Source organism: Mobula birostris, unplaced genomic scaffold (genome assembly GCF_030028105.1).
Source record: "Mobula birostris isolate sMobBir1 unplaced genomic scaffold, sMobBir1.hap1 scaffold_1387, whole genome shotgun sequence".
In the NCBI taxonomy this organism is placed as follows: Eukaryota; Metazoa; Chordata; class Chondrichthyes; order Myliobatiformes; family Myliobatidae; genus Mobula; species Mobula birostris.
The window spans coordinates 56,051-82,500 of NW_027274428.1; the positions used below are offsets into that span (position 1 = coordinate 56,051).

The 26,450-nt window shown below is 48.9% G+C and overlaps 1 protein-coding gene across 1 annotated transcript in view; it reads right to left on the reverse strand.

Moving 5' to 3' along the window:
• LOC140192455 (contactin-5-like) overlaps positions 1 to 25,429 on the reverse strand; it is a gene marked incomplete at its 3' end in the record, with an annotated part of 75,287 nt that extends 49,858 nt beyond the window's left edge. Inside the window, exons 1-5 of the mRNA XM_072250054.1 lie at positions 25,399 to 25,429; positions 24,537 to 24,731; positions 22,335 to 22,491; positions 19,934 to 20,051; positions 19,643 to 19,728 (exon numbers count right to left, since the gene is read on the reverse strand). Coding sequence (XP_072106155.1) covers positions 19,643 to 19,728; positions 19,934 to 20,051; positions 22,335 to 22,491; positions 24,537 to 24,731; positions 25,399 to 25,429 — 587 coding nt within the window. The remainder of the gene's footprint in view (positions 1 to 19,642; positions 19,729 to 19,933; positions 20,052 to 22,334; positions 22,492 to 24,536; positions 24,732 to 25,398) is intronic.
• Positions 25,430 to 26,450: the final 1,021 nt, after the last annotated feature.

Here is a 26,450-nt window from a genome sequence, read left to right on the forward strand (position 1 = left end):
ACACACACAGACACTCACACACTCACACACACAGACACACACTCACACACTGACACACAGACACACACTCACACAGGCACACACTCACTCACACACAGTCACTCTCATACACACTCACACACACAGACACACACTCACTCACACACAGACACACTCACACACACAGTCACTCTCACAAACACACACACCCACTCGCACAGGCACACACTCACTCACACGCACAGACACACACTCACACACACGCCTGCTGAGTGGGCACCTGTAAGTGAGAGAGTGTGTAGACGGTGTGAGTGTCTGTATGCTGGGGAGCAGATGATCATGTCGGGTGTGCGTGTGTCTTTTAGAGTGGCATGTGTATGTGTAACTGTGTGTGAGAGAGAGACAGAGAGAGAAACAGACAGACATACACACAGAGTGAGAGAGAATGAGAGAGAGACACACACACACACTGTGAGAGCAGCACGGTGAGAAACGGGGAGCAAGCAGGGCGTGAGGCAGAGGGGGTGAAGGAGAGTCACTTTGTGTGGACTAATGTACAGAAGGTGGCATGCTGTCGCTATGGAGATGGAGCAGGATGGACGTGATCACTCACTGTCCAACGACAATGAATATTTAATATCTTAATTTCAGTGGCCTTTAACAGATTTTTGTCCTGTGGAGGAAGAGTTTTCCTGAGCAGAGGTACCTGACAGTTCTGACTCATTTCCCAGCCTGTCTCCTTTACAAATGCTGCAGCTCACAGCTTGCTGTTGGAACGGATGCCTGTTCCAGCATCAGACTGGGCAGACGGCCGGGGAGACTGATTGATCGCTGGCCAATCCTCATCTCCTGTTCGCACCCCTCCGCCTCAAAATAAACCCGCCTGGCCTGACCTGCGTCAGTGACCTGGCAGTCTCGGGGCCGGGGTTTGCCGGCCAGCACAGGGAAGGTCTCCCAGGGGCAGTCACCGAGGACGGGACGGGGAAAATACAGGCCAGCCCCATCACCAGCTCTGTTCTGCACAGTCCCACCGGACAACCATGAACAGCAAAATTCAACAACTCCACACCAGCCCGGAGGAGGGTCGGTGATGGGTACAAAACACAAACAGATAGCCAGATATACCCCCCTCCACACACACACACACACACACACACACACACACACACACACACACACACACACACACACACACACACACACACCCCTAGCCAGACACACTATATATCTCGGGTGCCTAAGACTTTTACACAATACCGTATATGCCATTTCTGGAGTATTGCATTCAGTTCTGGTCTCCCCACTACAGGAAGGATGTTGAGGCTTTGGAGAGGGGCAGAAGAGGTTTACCAGGATGCTGCCTGGTGTAGAGTGTAAGTGCTATCACGAGAGGCTGGACAAACTTGGGTTGTTTTCTGTGGAGTGTCAGAGGCTGAGGGGAGATCTGATAGAGGTTTACAGGATTAGGAGAGGCATAGATAAAGTAGACAGGGAGTGAGTATCTGTTTCCCAGGGTAGGAATGTCTAATACCAGAAGGCATGCATTGAATGTGAGAAGGGGTAGGATCAAAGGGGATATGAGGGGTAAGTTTTTACTCAGAGAGTGGTGGATGCTTGCAATACGCTGCCTCATATGGTAGTAGAGGCAAATACATTAGAGACTTTAGGAGGGGTTTGGATGGGCACATGGATGTGAGGAAGATGGAGGGATAATGATGTGTAGGTAGGAGGGATTAGTGTTGTGTGGCTTGATTTACTGTGTAGCTGGTTTAGCACAACATTGTGGGCCGAAGGGCCTGCTCTCGTGCTGGACTCTTCTATGTTCTACATTATGCCATTCCAGTTAGCAAACAAGACTTAATACTACTAAGCTAATACTTTTATTTCTATTTCCCAACCGTTTTGGCCAATACAAAGTCTTAGGCACACTAGCAACATGTATGTGCCTAAGATTTTGCACAGTTCTGTAGAGAGACAGACAGACACAAAGGGAGATAGCTACAAACAAAAACACACACACAGACAGAGGTAAGCCAGACACACATACACATAGATACACACACACAAAGACAGAGACTGACAAAGACAGCTGGCACAAACACAGGCAGCCAGATACATTACGTACAGTCACACAAGCATGCACGCACGTACGCACACATACATAAAGTGAGACAGAAGTAAAGAGACAAAAGCTGATAGCTACGAACACACACACACACACGGTATGCTCAGATAACCAGACACACACCTATACGCACATAAGCAGATGTACACAGAGGTGACCAGACACAGGCACACAGCCACATCCTTGTGAATGCCGCAGACAGTGAGAGAGTGAGAGAGAGGGAAGGAAAGTGAGGGAGTCCTCCAGTCAACGGGACGGAGGAAACTCTCACTGCTGCTGTCGGGGGTTCCCACCTGCTTCATGAGCAGAGTAAGCTGCCTCAACGACGACTACCGCCCAGTAGCACACATGTCTACCGTGATGAAAGTGATTCTGGGATTGAAAGGCTTGTCATGTTTGGTGGCTCTGGGCCTGTATTCAGTGGAACTCAGAAGAACGAGGGGTGACCTCAATGAAACCTACTGAATGGTGAAAGGCCTTGACAGAGTGGATGTGGGGAGGATGTTTCCTGTGTTGGGAGAGTCTAATACCAGAGGATGCAGCCTCCAAGTAGAATGAAGAGGCATTTCTTTAGCCAGAGAGTGATGAATCTGTGGAATCCTTTGCCACAGGCATCTGTGAAGACCAAGTCTTTATGTATTTTAGGGCAGAGGTTGATAGGTTCTTAGTCAGTCAGGGCATGAAAGGACGTAGGGAGAAGACAGGAGGCTGGGACCGAGAGGGAAAATGGATCAGCCATGATGAAATGGTGGAGCAGACTCGATGGGCCAAATGGCCTAATTCTGCTCCTACATCATGTGATCTTGCTAGAACCAACTCTTGCCTGAGCAAAGACCTGGAACCCATTGCAGTTTGTCTATGGCCACAATAGGCCTACAGTGGATGAAATCCCTTTGGCTCTTCACTCAGCTGGCCAACAGCCAAACCCACGCCAGGGTGCTGCTTATTGATCCCAGTCAGTATGGATCAGAAATTACACCTCCTCCTTACTCCATCAAGGATGCGTGCTTAGCCCACTGACGTACTCGCGACACTCATGCCTGCGAGGCTGAAACACCATCGATAAGTTCACCGACGACACCAGCAGAACCTCAGATGGTGGTGAGTCAGAGGTGTGCCGGTCACTCGAGTGGAGTTGCAACAGCAACCTCGCACTCAACAAGACCAAGGAACTGCTGGCGGACTTCAGGAAAGGAAAGGCAGGAGAACACCCCGTTGACCAAGGGGTCAGGGGTGGAAAGGGTGAGTGGCTTCAAGTCCCTAGAGGACTATCCCGCACCCAACACATTGATGCAATCAAAGAGAAAGCACTTCATTTGGAGTTTGGGGATACTTGGTACGTCACCAAAGACTCGTAGGTTTCTGTGGACGTGCAGTGAAGAGCGTTAGGGACTGGTTGTGTCTTGGCCTGGTACGGAGAGTCCGTTGCACAGGATCTCAGGAGGCTGCAGAGGGTTGTAGTCTCGGCCAGCTCCATCGTGGGCGCAATCCTCCCCACCATTGAGAACATATTGAAGAGGCAGTGCTTCAAGAAGGTAAGTCCTCATCTCACTGTCCGGGACATGCCCTCTTCTCATTCCCACCATCAGGGAGGAGGTACAGGAGCCTGAAGGTGCACCCTCAATAGTTCAGGAACAGTTTCTTCTCTGAAATCAGGTTTGCCAATGGTCCATAAACCCGTGAACAGTAGCTCATTGCAACACACAAAATGCTGGAGGAACTCAGCAGGCCACGCAGCATCGATGGGAAAGGGTACCGTTGACATTTCGGGCCAAGACCCTTTTTTCCCCCAATCCACACTGGTTCATCTGTGATAGACTGGGCTATGACCAGCACTATTTTCATGATTCTTGATTTTGCAATATTATTTATTTTGTAATTTATAGTAATTTTATAGAGTCATAAAGCAGAGAACCGGTCTGTGACAAACTGCTTATCTGCCCAATGCCATCAATTTTCACCTGCACTCTTTCAATGTTATTGATGTCTTTCCTGTCGGTAGGTGCACACAATACTCCAAATTCAGCCTCACCAAAATCTAATGCAACTTCAACATAACATCCCACACACCTGTATTTGGTATTTTGAATTAAGAAGGCTAAACCTCACTTCTGACCCAATCTGCAGAACTGTGCAAAAATATTAGGTGCGCATACAGTATATAGCTGGGGAGCCCAGGACTTTTACACAGTCTTGTATTGGTCAACGTGGAGCTGAGGGTGCGTGGGAGCAAAGGACGTTGGGAATGGTGAGGCTGGAGCGCCCCGGGAGGACTGTGGGACAAGCGACAGAGACGGAATGCCAGGGTTGGTGGGGGTGCACCCAGCCCTGAGACACCGGGCAAGGTCACTTGATTCCAAACGATTGGTTTATCCATTGTTATAGGATGTCTTTCTACTGCTACCCTCTTCTTTCCCTTCCCCTTTTCCCAACCATGATTCCCCTCTCCCTGCCCACCTTCCCATTCTCAGTCCACAAAAGACACCCAATCTGAATCAGACTTCTCATCACTCACATAGGTCATGAAATTTGTTTTTTTTTTGCAGCACATAAAATTTGTAAAACATAAAGTTACTACAGTACTGCGCAAGAGTCATAGGCACCCTAGCTATATATCTATATCTATATGTATATCTGTATCTAGGGTGCTTAAGACTCTACACTGCTGTACCTGTGAAGTCACTTTCAAAGAATTCTGGATATGTATGCCCAGCAACACACATAAAAATTGTTGGTGAACACAGCAGGCCAGGCAGCATCTATAGGAAGAGGTACAGTCGATGTTTCGGGCCGAGACCCTTCGTCAGGACTAACTGAAAGAAGAGATAGTAAGAGATTTGGAATATCCAGATCCCTTTGTTATACCGCACTCCTCAGTGTGTGAGACCTACCCTAGAAAGGATATACTGATGTTGGAGAGAGTTCAGAGAAGATTTACGAGGATGATTCCTGGAATGGAGGGGCTAACATATGAGGAGCGTTTGTCGGCTCTTGGATTGTATTCATTATAGAAGAATGAGAGGGGATCTCATAGAGACGTTTTGAATGTTGAAAGGGTTGGACAGAGTAGATGTGGAAAGGTTGTTTCCCTTGATGGGTGAGTCCAGGACAAGAGGCCATAGTCTTAGAATTAGAGGGTACCCAGTTAAAACAGAGATGAGGAGAAATTTTTTTAGCCAGAGGGTCGAGGATTTGTGGAATTCGTTGCCACATATGGCTGTGGAGGCCCGATCATTGAGGGTGTTTAAGGAGGAGATTGACAGGTATCTAATTAGTCAGGGTATCAAGGGATATGGGGAAAAAGCCGGAAATTGGAACTAGATGGGTGAATAGTTTAGCTCATGGGGGAGCTGCAGAGCAGACTTGATGGGCCGAATGGCCTACTTCTGCTCCTTTGTCTTGTGATCTTGTGTGATCTTGTGGTTGGGCTGACCAAAGTGCAACACCTCACACTTGCCTGCATTAAATTCCATCTGCTACTTCTCAGCTCATTTTTCCAGTTGATCAAGATCCCTCTGCGAACTCTAATGGTCTTCCTCACCATCCATTACAATCCTAATATTGGTGTTACCCGTAAATTTGCTGATCCAGTTAACCACGTTATCACCCAGATCGTTGATACAGATGACAAACAACAACGGCCCAGCACCGATCCCTGCGGCACCCCACCAGTCACAGGCCTCCGGTCAGAGAGACGACCGTCTACGACACTCTCTGGCTTGAAGCCAGTGCCTGATCCAATTTGCTACCTCATCCTGAATGCTGAGTGACTGAACCTGCTTGAAAAGCTTCCCTCGTGGGGCCTTGTCAAAGGTCAAGGTTAAAATCTTTGCCGCTGCCGCAAAACTATAGATTTCACGCCATGTAAAGCAGTGGCAATAAATCAGATTCGGATTCGGAATGGGAGATGAGTCGAGGGATGGTTCAGGTTGACCGAGAGGAGCCCATGTGCTTGCCTGACATTCACACACGGTTCACGCCTCACCCGCAGGTGTGGGATTTGTGAGTAACACAGTCAGCAGGCAGCCAGATGAGATCAGTGCTCTAAAGGTGCCCTGTTCTTCATTAGCATTAGCAAAGAGCAGGAGCTATTACTGAGCCCTGAGGTAAAATGCCTGGAGGAGGTAGAACAAAGTGATCTGGGAATACTAAACCATAACTTCACAGGTGGATCGGGCTGTAGAGAGAGTATTTGCTACATTGCCTTTCGTTCGTTTGGCATTCAGGATGAGGTGGTAATTTGGATTAGACATTGGCTTTACAGAAACCAGACAGTAGTTGCCCCTCTGACAGGAAGCTCGTGACCAGTGGAGTGCTGCAGGGATCGGGGCTGGGTCTGTTGTTCACTGAGGGGTAGGAGAGAGAGGGGGTGTCACTGAATTCCCATCGAAGGGAAGATTTGAACTTCTTCAGGGTAGGCATCCCTGGAAGAGATTTCGCAGTGCAGTCAAAGCACAAAGACAAGCAATTCTGCCAAAGCAACACACAGAAAATGCTGAAGGGTCTCGGCCCGAAACGTTGACTGTTCACTCTTCTCCATAGATGCTGCCTGGCCTGCTGAGTTCCTCCAGCATTTTGTGTGTGCTGCTCGGGTCTGTTGCTGTTTGTCATCTACATCAACGATCTGGACAATAATGTGGTAAACTGGATCAGCAGATTTACGGGTAACACCGATATTAGGGGTGTAGTGGACAGTGAGGGAGACTACCAGCGCTTGCAGCAGGATCTGGACCAGCTGGGAAAATGGGCTGAGAAGTGGCAGGTGGAATTTAATGCAGACAAGTGTGAGGTGTTGTACACTTGGGGGACAAACCAGGGTAGGTTTTACACAGTGAACGGTAGAGCACTGAGGAGTGCAGTAGAACAAAGGGATCTGGGAACTCCTATAAATAATTCCATGGAAATTGAGTTACAGGTACGTAGGTTCACAGAGAGAACTTTTGGCACATTGACCTTCATAAATCGATGTATTGAGTACAGGAGTTGAGATGTTATGGTGAAGTTGTATAAAATGTTGGTGAGGCCTAGTGTTTGGAGCAATGCGTGCTGTTTTAGAAACATAGAAACATAGAAAATAGGTGCAGGAATAGGCCATTCGGCCCTGCGAGCCTGCACCGCCATTTATTATGATCATGACTGATCATCCAACTCAGAACCCCGCCCCAGCCTTCCCTCCATACCCCCGAACCCCGTAGCCACAAGGGCCATATCTAACTCCCTCTTAAATATAGCCAATGAACTGGCCTCAACTGTTTCCTGTGGCAGAGAATTCCACAAATTCACCACTTTTGGTCACCTTCCTACAGGAAAGATGTAAGTAAGACTGAAAGAGTGCAGAGAAAATTTACAAAGGTGTTGCCAGGACTTGAGAAGCGGAGTTACAGAGAAAGGCTGAATAGATTCGGATTTTATGCCCTGGAGTGCAGGAGAATGTGGGGAAGTTTGGAACAGGTACACAGGATTATGAGGGGTATATATAGGGTTAATGCAAGCAGGCTCTTTCCACTGAGGTTGGGTGAGACGAGAACTTGAGGTCATGGGGTAAGGGTGAAGGGTGAGGGGGAACTTTGCCACTCGGAGGGTGGTGAGAGTGTGGAACGAGCTGCCGGTGAAAGTTGTGGATGCAGGTTTGATGACAATGTTGAAGAGAGGTTTGGATAAGTACATGGGATAGGAGGCCTATGGTCCCTGTGCTGTTCGATGGGACTAGAGTTTGGCATGGACTAGATGGGCTGAAGGGCCTGATTCTGTACTGTGACTCTATGACTGGGTCACTTGCAGAAATTCTACATTCATTTATCCCCAGTGAACGTGGGAGCCAAGCCATTCAGTCATGCTCCCACTCCACCGTCCCACAGTGATATATCCCATAGAGACACTACTTTGCAGCCACAGAGATCCGAGTCCAATCCCGACCTCTGGCGCGCTGTCTCTGTGGAGTCTGCGTGTCTTCTCATCGCATCGCAACGACTCAGCTGTCCACTCTAAATTGCTGCACCCCTGGGTCGTGAAGGTGAGGGGCCAAATCTAGGGGTGGTTGGAGATGACCTCTTACTCGATGTCAGTAAGACCAAGGAGCTGACTGTTGAACTCAGGAGGAGGAAACCAGGGGTCCATCGATGGATCAGAGGTGGGGAGGGTCAGCGGCTTCACATTTTTCAGCATTATCATTTCCTGGGCCCAACGCTTAAGTGCAGTTACGAAGAAAGCACAACAGAGTCTGTACTTCCTTAGAAGTTTGCGAAGATTCGGAATGACATCTAAAACTTCGACAAACTTCTATAGGTGTGTGGTGGAGAATGTACTGACTGGCTGCATCACAGCCTGGTATGGAAACACCAATGCCCTTGAACGAAAATCCTTTAAAGGTAGTGGATACGGCCCAGTCCATCACGGGTAAAGCCCTCCCCACCATTGAGCACATCTACATGGAGCACTGTCCCGGGAAAGCAGCATCCATCATCAGGGACCCCCACCACCCAGGACATGCTCTCTTCTCACTGCTGCCAACAGGAAGAAGATACAGGAGCCTCAGGGCTCACACCACCAGGTTCAGGAATAGTTATTACCCCTCAACCATCTAGCTCTTGAACCGAAGAGGATAACTTAATTTGCCCCATCACTGAACTATTCCCACAACCAACCTATGGACTCACTTTCAAGGACTTTTCATCTCATTTTCTCTATATTTACTGTTTATTTATTTATTATTTTTTTCTTTCTTCTTGTATTTGCATAATTTGTTGTCTTTTGCACATGGATGTCCACCCTGTTGGTGCTGTCTTTCATTGATTCTATTATGGCTGTTGGATTTATTAGCATGCCCACAAGAACATGAAGCTCAGGATTGTACATGGGTGACATACATGTAATTTAATAATAAATGTGGTCACGTGGCCAAGTGGTTCGACTAGGGATCTGAAGGTCGCTAGTTCGAGCCTCAGCTGAGGTAGCGTGTTGTGTCCTTGAGCAAGGTACTTAACCACACATTGCTCTGCGACGACACCGGTGCCAAGCTGTATGGGTCCTAGTGCCCTTCCCTTGGACAACATCAGTGTTGTGGAGAGGGGAGACTTGCAGCATGGGCAACTGCTGGTCTTCCATACAACCTTGCCCAGGCCTGCGCCCGGGAGAGTGAAGACTTTCCAGGCGCAGATCCATGGTCTTGCAAGACTAACGGATGCCTTTATGATTAGTACTTTGAAATGATGGCAATGTGGGGAGTAATATAGAAATACTTGGGGAGGCAAGAACGAGAGGGGATAGGTTTGAGGGGAGAGTCTTAACAGGCAGCTGAGGGGTAACTGGTTTTATTTGCACAGAGGGTGATCCATATATGGACCACGTAGGCAGAGGAAGTCAAAGTCAGTGTCTAAATAAATTACAACCAAGGTATATATCTGTCACCATATACGACCTAGAGATCCAGTTTCTTGCAGGTATTTACAGGAAAATAAAGAAGTACGATGGGATTTATGAAAACCATACAGAAACAAAGACAAATTGGGATACTAACAACATAGCAAAGGTACTTAGGACAGGAAAGGATGAGTGGGATATGGGCCAAATGCAGGCAAAAAGGTGGTACGGTTAGCACGACACTGTAGCGCCAGTGATCGGGGTTTGATTGCCGCCGTTGTCTGTAACAAGCCTGTACGTTCTCCCTGTGACCGGGGGGCTTTCCTGTGGCGCTCCAGTTTCCTCCCACATTCCAAAGAGGTACGGATTAGTAGGTTACTTAATTATCATTAATTATACCATTAATTAATTGTAGCATTAATTAGTGTTAATTAATTGGAGCATTCGTGATAAGTAATTAGCATTCGGTAATCACATTCATCAATCCTAGTGGCTAAAGTCGCACTTCACAGCGGCAGCAAGTGAGGTTCTGTTCCTGGCGCTCCCCCGTAAGGAGATTGTGCGCTCTTGACGTGACCGCGTGGGTGCTCGGTTTCCTTACGCAGTCCACTGATGTAGGGGTTAGGGGCAGTGGGTCGTGGGCTTGACACGTTGGCAAAACTTGCGGACTGCCCCCAGCACATCCTCAGGCTGTGTCGGTTGCTGATGCAAATGGCGCACTTCACCCTACAGTACGGTTTCGATGCAAGTGTGGCAAAGTAAAGCCAGTCTTTCATCTCTTTAGATTCTGCAGGTGCTAGAAATCCGGAGCAACGCGGGCAAGACGCTGGAGGAACCCAGCAGGTCGGGCAGCCTCCATGGGAGAGGAATAAACCGTTGACGTCTCTTCAGGACTGAAAAGGAAGATGGCAGATGCCAGAATAAGAAGGTGTGGGGAGGGGAAGGAGTCCATGCTGGCAGGTAATATGTGAAGCCAGGTGAGGGGGGGGGACGTAGGTGGGGGGGGGGGGTTAAGAAGCTGGGAGGTGGTAGGTGGAAGAAAAAATCTGATGATGGACCATGGGTAAAAGGGAAGGAGGTGTGTGAAAGGTCATGTTTGACAAATCTTACTGAATTTTTTGAAGAGGTTACTAGGAAAGTTGACGAGGGTAAAGTGGTGGATGTTGTCTATATGGACTTCAGTAAGGCCTTTGACAAGGTTCCACACAGAAGGTTGGTTAGGAAGGTTCAATCGTTAGGTATTAATATTGAAGTGGCTGGATGGGAGATGCCAGAGAGTGGTGGTGGATAACTGTTTGTCAGATTGGAGGCCAGTGACTAGTGGTGTGCCTCAGGGATCTGTACTGGGTCCAATGTTATTTGTCATATGCATTAATGATCTGGATGATGGGGTGGTAAATTGGATAAGTAAGTATGCAGATGATACTAAGATAGGTGGAGTTGTGGATAATGAAGTAGGTTTTCAAAGCTTGCAGAGAGATTTAGGCCAGTTAGAAGAGTGGGCTGAAAGATGGCAAATGGAGTTTAATGCTGATAAATGTGAGGTGCTACATTTTGATAGGACTAATCAAAATAGGACATACATGGTAAATGGTAGGGCATTGAAGAATGCAGTAGAACAGAGGGATCTAGGGATAATGGTGCATAGTTCCCTGAAGGTGGAATCTCATGTGGATAGGGTGATGAAGAAAGCTTTTGGTATGCTGGCCTTTATAAATCAGAGCATTGAGTATAGGAATTGGGATATAATGTTGAAATTGTACAAGGCATTGGTAAGGCCAAATTTGGAGTATTGTGTACAGTTCTGGTCACCGAATTATAGGAAAAATGTCAACAAAATAGAGAGAGTACAGAAAAGATTTACTAGAATGTTACCTGGGTTTCATCTCCTACGTTACAGAGAAAGGTTGAACAAGTTGGGTCTTTATTCTTTGGAACTTAGAAGGTTGAGGGGGGACTTGATAGAGGTATTTAAAATTATGAGGGGGATAGATAGACTTGACGTGGATAGGCTTTTTCCATTGAGAGTGGGGGAGATTCAAACAAGAGGACATGAGTTGAGAATTAAAGGGCAAAAGTTTAGGGGTAAGATGAGGGGGAACTTCTTTACTCAGAGAGTGGTAGCTGTGTGGAACGAGCTTCCAGCAGAAGTGTTTGAGGCAGGTTCGATGTTGTCGTTTGAAGTTAAATTGGATAGCTATATGGACAGGAAAGGAATGGAGGGTTATGGGCTGAGTGCAGGTTGGTGGGACTCGGTGAGAGTAAGAGCTCGGCATGGACTAGAAGGGCCGAGAGGGCCTGTTTCCGTGCTGTAATTGTTATATGGTTATATGGAATGGGAAGGAGGTGATGGGCAGCTGAGGAGAAGGCAACCAGAATAGAGAATGGAAAAAGAGAAGGGAAGGGAGGGGTTAGAAATTACAGGAAGTTGGAGAAATTGGTGTTCACACCATCAGGTTGGAGGCTACCTCACCCGTCCTTACTGGGTCTCACCTACCACGTGCCAGCTTGCAGTGCTTCCCCTCCTCCCATCTTATTCTGCCTTCCGACCCCTTCCTTTCCAGTCCTGTGTGTGTGTGTGTGTGTGTTGCTCTGGATTTCCAGCATCTGCAGAATCTCTTTTAACAGAGGGAAACGGGCTAAGTTTCAGCAGCAGAGTTGGTGAGAAAGGGGTGGGGGGGTGAACAAAATGTTGATGATGGGGTGAGACCAAACGTGTTGGCATAGTGGCTGGAAGCAGATTATGTTTCTTTGAACACAGAGCAGGAACAGGCCCTTCAGCCCACTATGTGTGTGCTGAACAAGGTGCCCAATTAAACTGAGTCTCTTCCACCAGCACGAGGTCCATATCCCTCCCCTCTTTGCATATACATACGTCTGAAAGCCTCTGAAACACACCTCTACTGTATCTGACTTCATCATCTCCTCTGGCAGCCCATCCTAGGCCCCCCCCATCCTGTGTTTAAAAAAAACTACCCCCCCACACACACACACAGCTTCTTTGAATATGAACCCCTCCCAGCTGACTGTCTTATTTATGTATTTATTGAGTTACAGTGTGGAATAGGCCCTTCCGGCGCTTTGAGCCACGTTGCCTAGCAACCCCCAATTTAACCCTAGCCTAACCACGGGACAATTTACAATGACCACTTAACCTCCCAACTGGTACGTCCTTGGACTGAGAGAGGAAACTGGAGCTCCCGGAGGAAACACACGCGGTCGCGGGGAGAACACACCAATTCCTTACAGGCAGTGGCGGGAAGTGAACCCGGGTCGCCTGTACTGTAAAGCGTTATGCTAACCACTGCACTACCGTCCCGCCCCATCTATGCTCTGCATAATTTTCTTCTTTTTGTCTTTTTTTTTTTGGCGTGTGCCTGCTTGCGTGCGCGCACGTCTGTGGTTGCACGTGCGTACGTCCGTGATTATGTCTTTTTCATGGCTTTTTATAAGGCTCAGAGAGAGAGAGAGAGAGACACTGTGTGGCACGCCACTCCTCACACAGACATTTTCGCAGTATTTTCCCCTTTATTTTACCAGGTCGAGTTGCGATCTCGACACTCAACCCGGCACGGATGGAAAGCGTACTCAGGAGTGGACCCGGCTGGGTTCGAACCGGGAACCTCCGCTCCCGGGTCTGGTGCCGATGTCGTTGCGCCACCAGCTGGCCCACTTTGCGTAAAAATCTAAGACAGTGGTGGGGGTTGAAATTTGATGACTGGTGTTGCAATAGCGTTAGGCTGGTCGCAACGTTACCGCGCTGTTTGTGATCTGCGGAGGTCATGAGGAAAGGAGCAGAATTAGGGCATTTGGCCCATCGACTCTGCTCCACCATACCATCATGGCTGATTTACTACTCCTCTTAACCCCATTCTCCTGCCTTCTCCCCGTAACCTTCAGCGTCCTTAGGGCGACACAGTGGTTTGCGCGACGCTTTACAGTTCCAGCGACCCGCCACTGTCTGTAAGGAGTTTGTACGCTCTCACCGTGACCGTGTGGGTTTCCTCCAGGTGCTCCAGTTTCCTCCCACAGTCCAAAGTTGGTAGGTTAATTGGTCATTGTAAATTGACCCGTGATTAGGCTAGGGTAAAGTTGGTGGTTGCTGGGCAACGCGGCTCATAGGCCTGAAAGGGCCTACTCCACGCTTACCGCCAGCTTATCAATCTTTGCTTTAAATGGATGCAATTACTTGGCTTCCACAGCCGTCTGTGGCAATGAATCCCACAGATTCAACACCCTCTGGCTAAAGGAATCCCTCCACATCTCCGTTCTAAAGGGACATCCTTCTAATTCTGAGGCTGTGCCCTCTGGTCCGAGACTCCCCCATTATAGGAAACGTCCTCATCACATCCGCTCTCTCCAGCCTTTCAGTATCCGATAGGTGCCCATGAGATCCCCCCTCCCTTCTTCAAAACACCAGCAATGACAGGCCCAGAGCCATCAAACGCTCCTCGTAAGTTAGGCCTTTCAATCCCAGCATCAATCTTGTTAACCTCCTGTGGACCCTCTCCAAAATCATCATATCCTTTCTAAGATAAGGGGCCCAGGACCGTTCACAGTATTTCAGTGCAGTCTGGCCAATGCCTTATAAAGCCTCTGGGCCTCAGCCTGAAACGTCCATCTCCCTGCCCTCTGACCCCTGACCTGTCAAGTTCTTCCAGTGGCCTGGGTGCCTTCCTTTCCCCAGCTGTGATGAAAGACCTTGGATGTCAGGCATTCACCATTTCTCTCCGTCCCCACAGATCCTGCCTGAACATCTCTATATCCATCTTTAATATCTTTATTTTTCCCTTTCAGGGTTCTTTTAAAGACCCTGACCTGGAGTTACAGGCTGACTTCGGTTCTTTGTGGGAATGGAACCCGTTCTCGGGGTTTCAGGACCGGCCGTTGTTGTTTGGCACGCCAAGGGTTTGGCCTGAGAGTCTCGCTTGTATTTGGAAGCCTGTGATCTCGGGGCTCTGGAGACGGGCAGATCAAGGGTTGGTGTCGCGGCAGGAGACTGGTGTGTCGTCGGGGAGGCCAGAAAATCTTTCACTGTGGGCCCGAAGACCCAGGATCTTTATGATCTTCAGGCACAGAGCTCGTAAAAAGCGACGAAACAGACTTTTTAACATCGTAAACCAGTGGGTTGTTATGTCTCCCACTCACTGTGAAAGTGGGGGACACCTCCCTCCCTTATTAGGGAGAGAGAGAACCTGTGGTTTGTTGAGTGCTGGATGAAACGCGATAGTCTTTAGGGTAACTGCAAGGTCTGCGTCTTTGCTATCGCTTAGCTCGTGCTTGTGCTCGGTAGCGGGTGGGCTTTTTTTTGCTGGGGGGGAAGGGGGGATCGTTGCTTGCTACCGCTTACACGCGGGGGGTGGAGCTGGGGGGAGGACTCTGGGATTCTCATGTTTAACTGTCATTCATTCTTTGGGGCACTTCTCTGGTTTTGTGGATGTTTGCGAAGAAAAAGTATTTCAGGATGTCAATTTCTCTGACATCAAATTAGACCTTTGAACCTTTGACCTGCTGAGTGGTTTGGCAGAGGATTATTAACCTGCAGCCATGGGTGTCCAAGTCAAGGTCAATTTCACTGTCGTCTGCACAAGTCCATGTACTGTCCATACAGGTGCAATGAAAAATTTACTTGCAGCAGCACCTCAGACACGCAGCATCAGATAAGCGGTATTCAGGATGCTGGGCTGGATACGTCTCTACCAAAGGAAGTGTATGGCTGTCCTTCCCTCTGCTAGCCTGCAGGTCACCCTGGGGCGGGCGTAACCCCTGCTTAGCCCCCCAATCAGGGTCACATGAAGCCACCGGAGCAGGTGGTGGATGGTCATATGAACAACTGGTGCATATCACAAGTCCTGGTCATGCGACCACTGACGCCAGGCAGACAATCTCTGAAAAGTATTGATGATGGCTGGGACCACACGTCTTGTAAAGACACTGCCCAGAAGAAGGAGATGGCAAACCACTTCTGTAGAAAATATTGCCAAGGACAATCATGGTCATGGAAAGACCATAATCGCCCACATCATACAACATAGCACATAATGATGATAATGAAGCAGAATTCACAAGAAAACCAAATTACTCATAAATTATACATGATTTTTACAAGAAAGAAACACAATTACAGCAAAGAAACAAAATCTGCTGTATTTTACTGTTAAGTGATTCTGCAGACACTGGACATCTTGAGCAATGAAAACAAAACACATCCATGGAGGGGAATAAAGAGTCGTCGCTTCAGGCCGACACCCTTTGTCAGGATTGGAAAGGAAAGGGGCAGAAGCCGGAATAAGAAGATGAGGGAGTGGGAGGAGTATGAGCCGGCAGATGAGGGGGAAAGTGGCTAGGTGGGGAAGAGGGGATGAAGTGAGAGGCTGGGCGGTGATGGTGGAAGAGGTAAAGAGCTGAAGAAGGAGGATTCCTACAGGAGAAGGGAGTGGACCATGGGAGAAAGGGATGGAGGAGGGGAACCAGGGAGAGGTGAGGAGAAGGGAGGGAAAGGACCCAGAATGGGGAATGGAAAAAGAGAGGCAGGGGGATGAGAAATTATCATAAATTAGACAAATTGATGATCATATTCAATTGGAGGCTGCCCAGATGGAATATATTGCCCCTCGAACCTGTGGCAGTAGAAGAGGCCATGGACTGACATGCCGGAATGGGAATGGGATGTCGACCACCGGGAAGGAGGTGGGGAACCAGAGGGAGGTGATCAGCAGGTCGCGGGGGGGGGGAAGAAAGGGTGAGGGGGTATTCGTCCAGTTCAAGAATGGATTGGTTGAAGGGAAGTAGCTGTTTCTGAACCTGGTGGTATAGGGATTTGGCCTCCTGCTTTGGGTGAGTGTCAGAGCACCGTAGTTAAATAGTCAAACCTCCCAAAGGAGGCACCACGGGCTGCCAAAGCTGGAATCTTGAACAACATGCAAACCAACAGAAGGGATTGGACCATTGATAACTTGGGCTGAGACCGTCTTGATGTCTTGGGCTGAGTTTGTGTGCTGGCTGCTCACAAAGATTCCAGCTTTGCCTTGGAAAGTCTCACTGAAACATTGACTGTCCACAACCCTCCTTGGAGGCTGCCCAACTATCACGTTCTCCCAGAGGGTGCACAGTGGTTCTCCTTGGCCCGAGAGCCTGAAATCAGGGGCCACACACTCAAACTAAATGGATGAATCATTCAGCTCAGACATGGGGAGAAATTTCTACTCCCAGAGGGTGATCCGATCTTTGGAATTATCCTTTAAGGTTCTCAGACTCTGGGTATGTCTCACAGAGAAATCAGATCTTTAGGCATTGCAGGATGTGGAGTTATTGCCAGTGAAATAAAGGGCTAGCTGTGATTTTATTGAATGGGGGGGAGACAAGTATGAGGGGCTCAATGGCCTCATCTCGTTCCCATTTCTGACCTTTGTACCATCAGCTCAGAGGGAATGGAGACTGTCAGACTGAGACAGAGAGAGTAAGAATGGCAGACACACAGACACACACACACACCACAGACAGACAAACACACACATCACAGACAGGTGCACACATAAACACACACACACACACACACACCACAGACAGACAGGCGCACACATACACACACACACACACCACATTCAGACAGGTGCACATGCACCACAGACACACACACACACACGCACACACACACCACAGACAGACACACACACCACAGACAGACAGGCGCACACATACACACACACACACCACAGACAGATACACACACACACACCACAGACAGACAGGCGCACACATACACACACACACACCACATTCAGACAGGTGCACATGCACCACAGACACACACACACACACGCACACACACACCACAGACAGACACACACACACACCACAGACAGACAGGCGCACACATACACACACACACACACCACAGACAGGCGCACACATACACACACACACACACCACAGACAGGCGCACACATACACACACACACACACACACACACACACACACACTACAGATAGACAGACACACACACACCACAGACAGACAAGACACACACCACAGACCGACACTGCCACACACACACACCACAGACAGACACCCCACATCACAATCAGACACACACACCACAGACAGACACCCCACATCACAATCAGACACACACACTACAGGCAGACGCATACCACAGACAGACACACACTTGGTACACACACACACAAATATATACGCACACAGCACGTATATTAACCCAAACACACATTTCACAGTCCACTCAGCACTCACACACAGTACTCCAACACACACTCCTACTCCATAAACACACATACCCTCCCACACACACACACACACACACACCAGTGCACATACACCCCAAGCAGCACGTCTGATCAACACCTCCACCCACCAACTCCACCACTACTTTATAATTTCCCCTCAGTCACCTCATGCCCAGCCTGCACCTTTTTATAGACATACAACCACTCTATGTATATAAGCTATCTAATGTGTTTATTTTTATTGTGTTTTTATTACTTTCTTTATCTTTTGTGGGGGTTTTTTTGTACTGCATCAGATCCAGAATAACTATTATTTCATTCTCCTTACAGAGTAAAAATTATTCTGTTCTGCTTTACACTTGTGTACAGGAAATGATATTAAACAATCTTGAACCTAGAATACATATATATTCACTCAGCATATCTATTAACACACAATAGACACAAGGCAGACACAAGTCCACAGACACAGAGACATAGACACAGACACAAGTCCAAGTCCATAGACACAGACACAAGTCCAAGTCCATAGACACAGACACAGCTGACACACACATAGATACATCCAGAACGGACTGTTGATACATAATTGACACCGAGCCGCTGGCTGAGGGGGAGTTTGTCAGGAGATTTCTGGCTGCCGGCTCTTTGCCTCCTTCCTGCTCACTAATCCGTTCTGAGCACAAACAATGCTCGCTAAATCCCCGTAAAAAAGGAGCAGAACGCTGACATCATCCCTGACACACACACAGATTAAATCCCCGACAATCTCCAGCAAACCAAGACAACAGGCTTCCTCCTACTGAACAAAGCGTTTTAAATTAAATCTCCTCCGGCTTCAAACACACGCGCACTTGTCTATCCCTACGCGCCGGTAATACCTCTAAGTGCTCCCCTAAGTCTTTATACACACACAGAGACACATACACACACTCACACTCAGATACATAGACAGGTGCACACACAGATACAGAAACACAGGCATGCACACACAGACACCCAGTTGTTTGTCAATCTTTGTTCAGTCATAGTTTTTCATAAATTATTTTTCATGCAAGAAAATAAATCTTAAGAAAGCATGTGGCAAGACAGGAACCCAAGGCTCACTAGCTTTTGCACAATTTATTTAATTTTTAATATGTTCCTTATTACAGTTTGTAGTCTATTTTATATATTACATTGCACTGCTGCCACACAACAACAAACTTCATGATGTGTTGTCTGTGATCATGAACCTGATTCTGGTGACAGATACGAGCTTGGATAATGAAATTACTTTGAACCTCGAACACGTGCCCTCACAGCTACACACTGAAACACAAACACGAGGAAATCTGCAGATGCTGGAAATTCAAGCAACACACATCGAAAGTTGCTGGTGAACACAGCAGGCCAGGCAGCATCTCTAGGAAGAGGTACAGTCGACGTTTCGGGCCGAGACCCTTCGTCAGGACTAACTGAAGGAAGAGTTAGTAAGAGATTTGAAAGTGGGAGATCCGAAATGATAGGAGAAGACAGGAGGGGGAGGGATGGAGCCAAGAGCTGGGCAGGTGATTGGCAAAAGGGATATGAGAGGATCGTTCGATGTGCAAATCCAGGGCAACACACACACATGCCAGAGGAACTCAGCAGGTCAGGCAGCATCCATGGAGGGGAATGAACAGTTGATATGTCAGACCGAGGCTCTTCCTCGGGACACTTCCTCACACACACACACAGACCTGCTCTCACAGACACACACACACACACACAGAGCCTCTCTCCCTCTCAGATTCAGGGTGAGCACCTGTTCATTGAAACACACAGTGAAGCGGACTGTCTCTCTCACTTTCTCCCTGTCCCTCCCACTCAGAGCGGGTGCTCAGGGGCTGTCTGAGCGCTTTAACTTTCTCCGCCTGATCCCCAAAGCCAGCTCGCTGGCTCCGTACTCACAGTCGCCCGGCTGCGCTCTCGCCTCTCAGAGCATCTCTCCTATTTGCGCTCCCGCTCTCCCCGTCTCTGCATCGTAACCTTTCAGTCTGCGAGAAAACAGAAAATAATTGCCTGCAACTCTCGGGAGATGAGACTGTGTAACGCGGAATGGGGGGCAGGGGGAGGGGAGGAGGATTGGCGGACAGCGGAGGGGGTAGAACCAGGGACCCGCTTCCTGCTTTAAAGGCAGCACAGTGATACACTGACAGACACAGACACAGGGCTAACTCACCCCATCGTTCCCTGTCACACCCTCGACTTGTCCTCCCGAGTAGGGCCTGGCCGCTCGAACAAGCCGCCGATGTGATCCTCAGTGATGCGGGAGTCGTTGACAGCGACGGGGGGTGTCACCCGGCTTCTCGTTATGGCACTGAGACAGAGAGACTGGGCACGGCGCACAGACAGACAGCACCAGGACTCTCCACGGCTCACACCGAGCTGCAAAAACATGCCCCCCTCCCCTCCCACTGCCCGCCCAGCCCAGTGTCTGTCAAACTCAGCAGACGGGCGGAAGGGAGAAGAGTCACAAATCACCCCACCCCAGCCCTCATCATCTCCGTAACCTCAACTTCCCCATCTCTGTAACACCCCTCCCAGCTCCATAATCCCTTCCACCCCAAACTCTTCCCCCTCTCTGCAACACCTCTCCCCATCTCCATAATCCCTTCCACCCCGATCGCTTCCCCTCTCTGCAAACCCCTCCCCATCTCCATAATCCATAGTCATAGTCATACTTTATTGATCCCGGGGGAAATTGGTTTTCGTTACAGTTGCACCATAAATAATAAATAGTAATAGAACCATAAATAGTTAAATAGTAATATGTAAATTATGCCAGGAAATTATGAAGTAAATCCAGGACCAGCCTATTGGCTCAGGGTGTCTGACCCTCCAAGGGAGGAGTTGTAAAGTTTGATGGCCACAGGCAGGAATGACTTCCTATGATGCTCTGTGTTGCACCTCGGTGGGATGAGTCTCTGGCTGAATGTACTCCTGTGCCCAACCAGTACATTATGTAGTGGATGGGAGACATTGACCAAGATGGCATGCAACTTAGACAGCATCCTCGTTTCAGATACCACCGTCAGAGAGTCCAGTTCCATCCCCACAACATCACTGGCCCTACGAATGAGTTTGTTGATTCTGTTGGTGTCTGCTACCCTCAGCCTGTTGCCCCAGCACACAACAGCAAACATGATAGCACTGGCCACCACAGACTCGTAGAACATCCTCAGCATCATCCGGCAGATGTTAAAGGATCTCAGTCTCCTCAGGAAATAGAGACGGCTCTGACCCTTCTTGTAGACAGCCTCAGTGTTCTTTGACCAGTCCAGTTTATTGTCAATTCGTATCCCCAGGTATTTGTAATCCTCCACCATGTCCACACTGACCCCCTGGATGGAAACAGGGGTCACCGGTGCCTTAGCTCTCCTCAGGTCTACCACCAGCTCCTTAGTCTTTTTCACATTAAACTGCAGATAATCCCTTCCACCCCGATCGCTTCCCGTCTCTGCAACACCCCTCCCCATCTCCATAATCCCTTCACCCTAACTTCCCCAACTCTGTAACACCCCTCCCCATTTCCATAATCCCTTCCACCCCAAACTCTTCCCCTCTCTGCAACAACCCTCCCCATCTCCATAGCCCCTTCCTCTCCAAAATCACTGTCTCTGCAACACCCCTCCCCATTTCCATAATCCCTTCCACCCCGATCGCTTCCCGTCTCTGCAACACCCCTCCCCATCTCCATAATCCCTTCACCCTAACTTCCCCATCTCTGTAACACCCCTCCCCATTTCCATAATCCCTTCCACCCCAAACTCTTCCCCTCTCTGCAACACTCCTCTCCATCTCCTTAATCCCTTCTACCCCAATATCTGTCTCTGTAACACCCCTCCCCATTTCCATAATCCCTTCCACCCCAAACTCTTCCCCTCTCTGCAACACCCCTCTCCATCTCCTTAATCCCTTCTACCCCAATATCTCTGTCTCTGTAACACCCCTCCCCATAACCCATTCACCCCAACTTTCCCGACTCTGTAACACCCCTCCCCATCTCCATAATCGCTTACACATCAAACATTCCCCGTCTCTGTAACACCCCTCCCCATTTCCTTAATCCCTTCACCCCGAATGTTTCCGCTCTCCGCAACACCCCTCCCCTTCTCTGTAAAACTCTCCCCTATCTCAATAACCCTTGCCACACCAACTTCCCCCTTCAACCGTGACTGCTCCCTGTAACACTTCTCCTCATCTCCGTAATCCCTTCAACCCTGAACGTTCCCCGTCTCTGCAACACCACCTCACCTCCGTAACTCCTTCCACATCCCACCTCTGTAACACAGCTCCCCGTCTCTGTCACATCCCTCTTCAGACCCCCTCAACCCTGACGGTTCCCCATCTCTGCAACACCACCCCACCTCCGTAACCCCTTCCACACCCCGGTTAGTAGGTTAATTGGTCACTGTAAATTGTGCTGAGATTAGGCTCGGGTTAAATCGATGTGTTGCTGGGTGAGCCAGAAGATCCTGTTCCCCACTGAATCTCTAAATCAACAAATAAATAAAACCACTCGAAGGGAGGAGACGTTTCTCCCTGTGCAGACTGCCACAAGAACTGCGTCGGCCAGACAGGACGTGAACCCTCAACTCGCTTGCGGGAGGACAAACTGGCGGAACGGAGACGTGGTGCACTGTCGCCGATCCCCGTGCAGGAAGACCGGGACGACACCTCCTTAACCAGGACACCGCGGAAGTTCTGGCGCAGGCAGGCACAAGAATTTTCACAAGCGTGATTCTCTCCTGATGACTCTGCAAACAAACACATTGAAATAGACACCATCTGCAAACCCCCATGAGCCAAATAGAAGCTTGCCAATAGAACTCAACGGTCAGCTGAAGGGGTAGCCAATGAGGACCAAGGCGAGTGAATGGGAAGTCGGGGGTGTGCACTATGTAATTGTGAGCCGTCCCAGAGAGAAACACCAACTGCACACTGAGGATGTTACCTCGACTGGTGTTGAAACATCCGCAAGCTCGGCGAACGCCCCAACATCAAATGCCTCAGCCAATATTCGTCACCATCCTGAACATTTCTCCCTGTCTGCAACCCTTTATTCCGAGGGCTTACGCTCTTGTGGCCACTATGAGGGGGATTCCCTTCTTGGTGTCCATCTCATTCAGTCTATCACAGCTGCGTAAGATCCCTCCCCATCCTTCAGGTCCTGTGTTTATGCGTCGGTCCAACCTGCTCAACCTCTCTCCGTGTCTCAATCTCGGGATCTAACCCAGTGAGTCTTCTCTGTACTGCCTCCAAAGCAGGTATCCCATAGTGGGAGCTGAATTAGGCCATTTGGTGCGTCACGTTCTGCCATTCCATCATGGCTGATTCATTTTCCCCCTCAACCCCATTCTCCTGCCTTTTCCCCGTAACCTTTCATACCCTGAATAACCTATCAACCTCTGCCATAAATACATCTGATCACTTGGCCCCCATAGCAGCCTGTGGCTGAGGATTCACCACCCTCTGGCTAATCCCTCCTCGTCTCCATTCAAAAAGGACGTCCCTCTATTCTGCGGCTGTGCCTCTGGTCCTAGACTCCTCCACTATAGGAAACATCTGTTGAGGCCTTCCACATTCAATAGGTTTCCATGAGATTCCCCCCTTCATTCTTCTAAATTCCAGCTGCTACAGGCCCAGAGCTCCTCATACAGCAACCCTTTCATTCCCGGAATCGTTCTCGTGAACGTCCTCTGGGTCCTTTCTAATGTCAGCACATTGTTTCTTAGACAAGGGCCCTAAACTGCTGGCAATACTCCAAGTGAGGCCTCACCAGTGCCTTCCAAAGCATCACCATCACATGCTTGCTTTTACATTCTAGTTCTCCCGAAGCGAATGCCAACCTTCCATTTGCCTTCCTCCACTGACTCAGCCTGCAAGTTAACCTTTAGTGAATCCCACACGAAGACTCCCAAGTCCCCTTGCACCTCAGATTTTCAAATCTTCTGCCTGCTTAGAAAATAATTTAGCTTTTGTTTCTTCTACCAAAGTGCATGGCCGTAAACTTCCCAGCACTGCATTCCACATCAAAGTTGCTGGTGAACGCAGCAGGCCAGGCAGCATCTCTAGGAAGAGGTACAGTCAACGTTTCAGGCCGAGACCCTTCGTCAGGCATCCTGAGATGCTGCCTGGCCTGCTGCATTCACCAGCAACTTTGATGTGTGTTGCTTGAATTTCCAGCATTTGCAGAATTCCTGTTGTCAGCACTGCATTCCATTTACCACCTCTTTGCCCATTCTCCTAATCTGTCCAAGACCTTCTACAGGCTCCCTGCTTCCTCAATACTACCTGCCCCTCCACCTATCTTTGTATCATCCACAAACTTGGCCACAAAGCCATCAATTCCGAATTCCAAATCATTAACATATAACGTGAAAAGAATCGATCCCAACGGAGACCTATGCAGAACAACACTAGTCACCAGCACCAATCAGAAAAGGCTCCCTTTATTCCCACTCTTTGCCTCCTACCAATCAGCCAATGCTCTATCCATGCTAGTGTGACACTCAGGCTCGGTTAACTCACGTTCGTCTAGGGGGAGCTGCTGACTGCCCCGCCAAACGGTGTAATCGCGTTTGTGTGGATTCTGGGACAAACCCACAACGTAAAATATCAGACAGTACACAATATGCGATTAAATGATTACACTTTATAACTCTTACTTTGGCTATGTGGTTAGCAGAGAAACAGAATATAAAAGGAAAAGGCGCCATGTTTAATAAAATAGTTTGTGCACAATAAATCGCTTGAGCTCACTCAGCAGGTATTCCTCCACCAAACAACCTCTGCCAAAAACGCCGTCGACACTCGGACCCTCGGATTCCCGTCTCCGCCATCCGGTAGTCTGCCCGCCCTCCACACACGTCCTTCCTCTCGTCCCTCCTCGACCGAAAGCCCGTGAAAAACCCGGTTCCCAGACATACAAGAAAGAGTAACATGTCTCCCATTGGATAGCTTCCCGTTATCTGTAGTTGTAACCCAAACATCGCTGCTGCAGAGAAACCATTACATCAGCAGTTAGCATTACAGAGAGGCCATTACATTAGCCTTAGCAGTTAACATTACTGAGAACCCTACACTTGTATCTCTCCTGTAATACCCTGGGATCTTAACTTGTTAAGCAGCCTCATGTGCGGCACCTTGTCAAGGACCTTCTGAAAATCGAAGTAGACAACATCCACCAACTCTCCTTTGTCTATCCTGCTTGTTATTTCCTCAAATAATTCCAACAGATTTGTGAGACCAGATTCCCCTTAAGGAATCCTTGCTGAGTTTGGCCTGTTGTATCATGTGCCTCCAGGTACACTGAATCCTCATCCTTAATGACGAACTCCAACATCTTCCCAACCACTGAAGTCAGGCTAACTGGCCTATAATTTCCTTTTTTCTGCCTCTGCTCCTTCTTGAAGAGTGCAGTGACATATTCCAGTCCTCCAGAACCTTCAAAGATCAGTAGTAATGCCTGCACATTACAAAAGCCAGCTCTTTCAGAACCCTGGGCGTAGTCCGCCTGGTCCAGGTGACTTATCCACCTACAGCTTCCCAAGCACCTTCTCCCGAGTAAGAGCAACTGCACTCACTTCTGCCTCCCGACACTCTCCAACTTCCGGCATACTGCTAGTGCCTTCCACAGTGAAGATTTCGCACAAAATACTTACTTAGTTTGCCCATCAGCTCCTTGTCCCCCATAACTACCCCTCCAGTGTCATTTTCCAGCAGTCTGGTATCTACTCTCATCTCTCTTTCACTTTTGGGATCCTTCTTGATATTATTGGCTAGCGTACCTTCATCGGCTGAAGGTGAGGGAATTGGGGTTTAATAGGAACCTGAGGGGCAATATTCCCACCCAGAGAGTTGTCTGTACTTGGAATGAGCTGCTGGGGGGGGGGGGGGGTGGCTGAGGCAGGTGCACAAGCAACATTTAAAAGAGACCTGGACAGGTATGCAGACCAATTATCATTGAGGGTCAGGGCAAGGGGAGAGGACGGAGGGAGATGGGGAGGAGGGGGTGGGGGATGGAGGAGTGACAGAGACAGAGAGAGGGGGAAAGCATAGAACGGATAACAGAAGGAAGTATCTTTAACAGAATGGTGGGTGTGTGGAACATGATGCCGGGGCGGTGGTACAGGCAGATACGTTCAGGCGCTCTTCGATAGGCATATGGATGATAGAAAAATGAGGGGAAGGAGTAGATTGGTCTTGGAGCAGGTTAAACAGTCAGCACAATGGTGTGGGCCGAAGGGCCTGTACGTGCTGAACCGTTCCGTGTTGTACGAAGGCAGAGAGGGAGGAGAAAGGAGAGAGAGAGTGCGGTAGAGAGAGGAGAAGTGGGAGAGTGAATCAGCAGGTCACCTGGAACTGTTAAAGCAATAACGCACAATCTAACTGTGGCAGAATATCTGTGCTGGCCTTAAAATTTAATTGGAGTCCTGACATTTACAAAGCGAATTGTGCCCACAAGGAATAAAGCAAATATCTGTCTTACAATTGTCCACGGCTCATCTGGTGATAACCACACAGAGTGTTAAACAGCTCTCTGCAGGGCCCGACCTTATCCCAGTCTAGAATTCCCAGATACGATCATTCCACACAGACCCCCAGAGCACACACACACACCGGGGGAACTGGTATGGCCACACCCACACTGGGGGAATGGGTATGGCCCCCCACACACACTGACACTCACTGAGGGACAGTCACTCACACACAC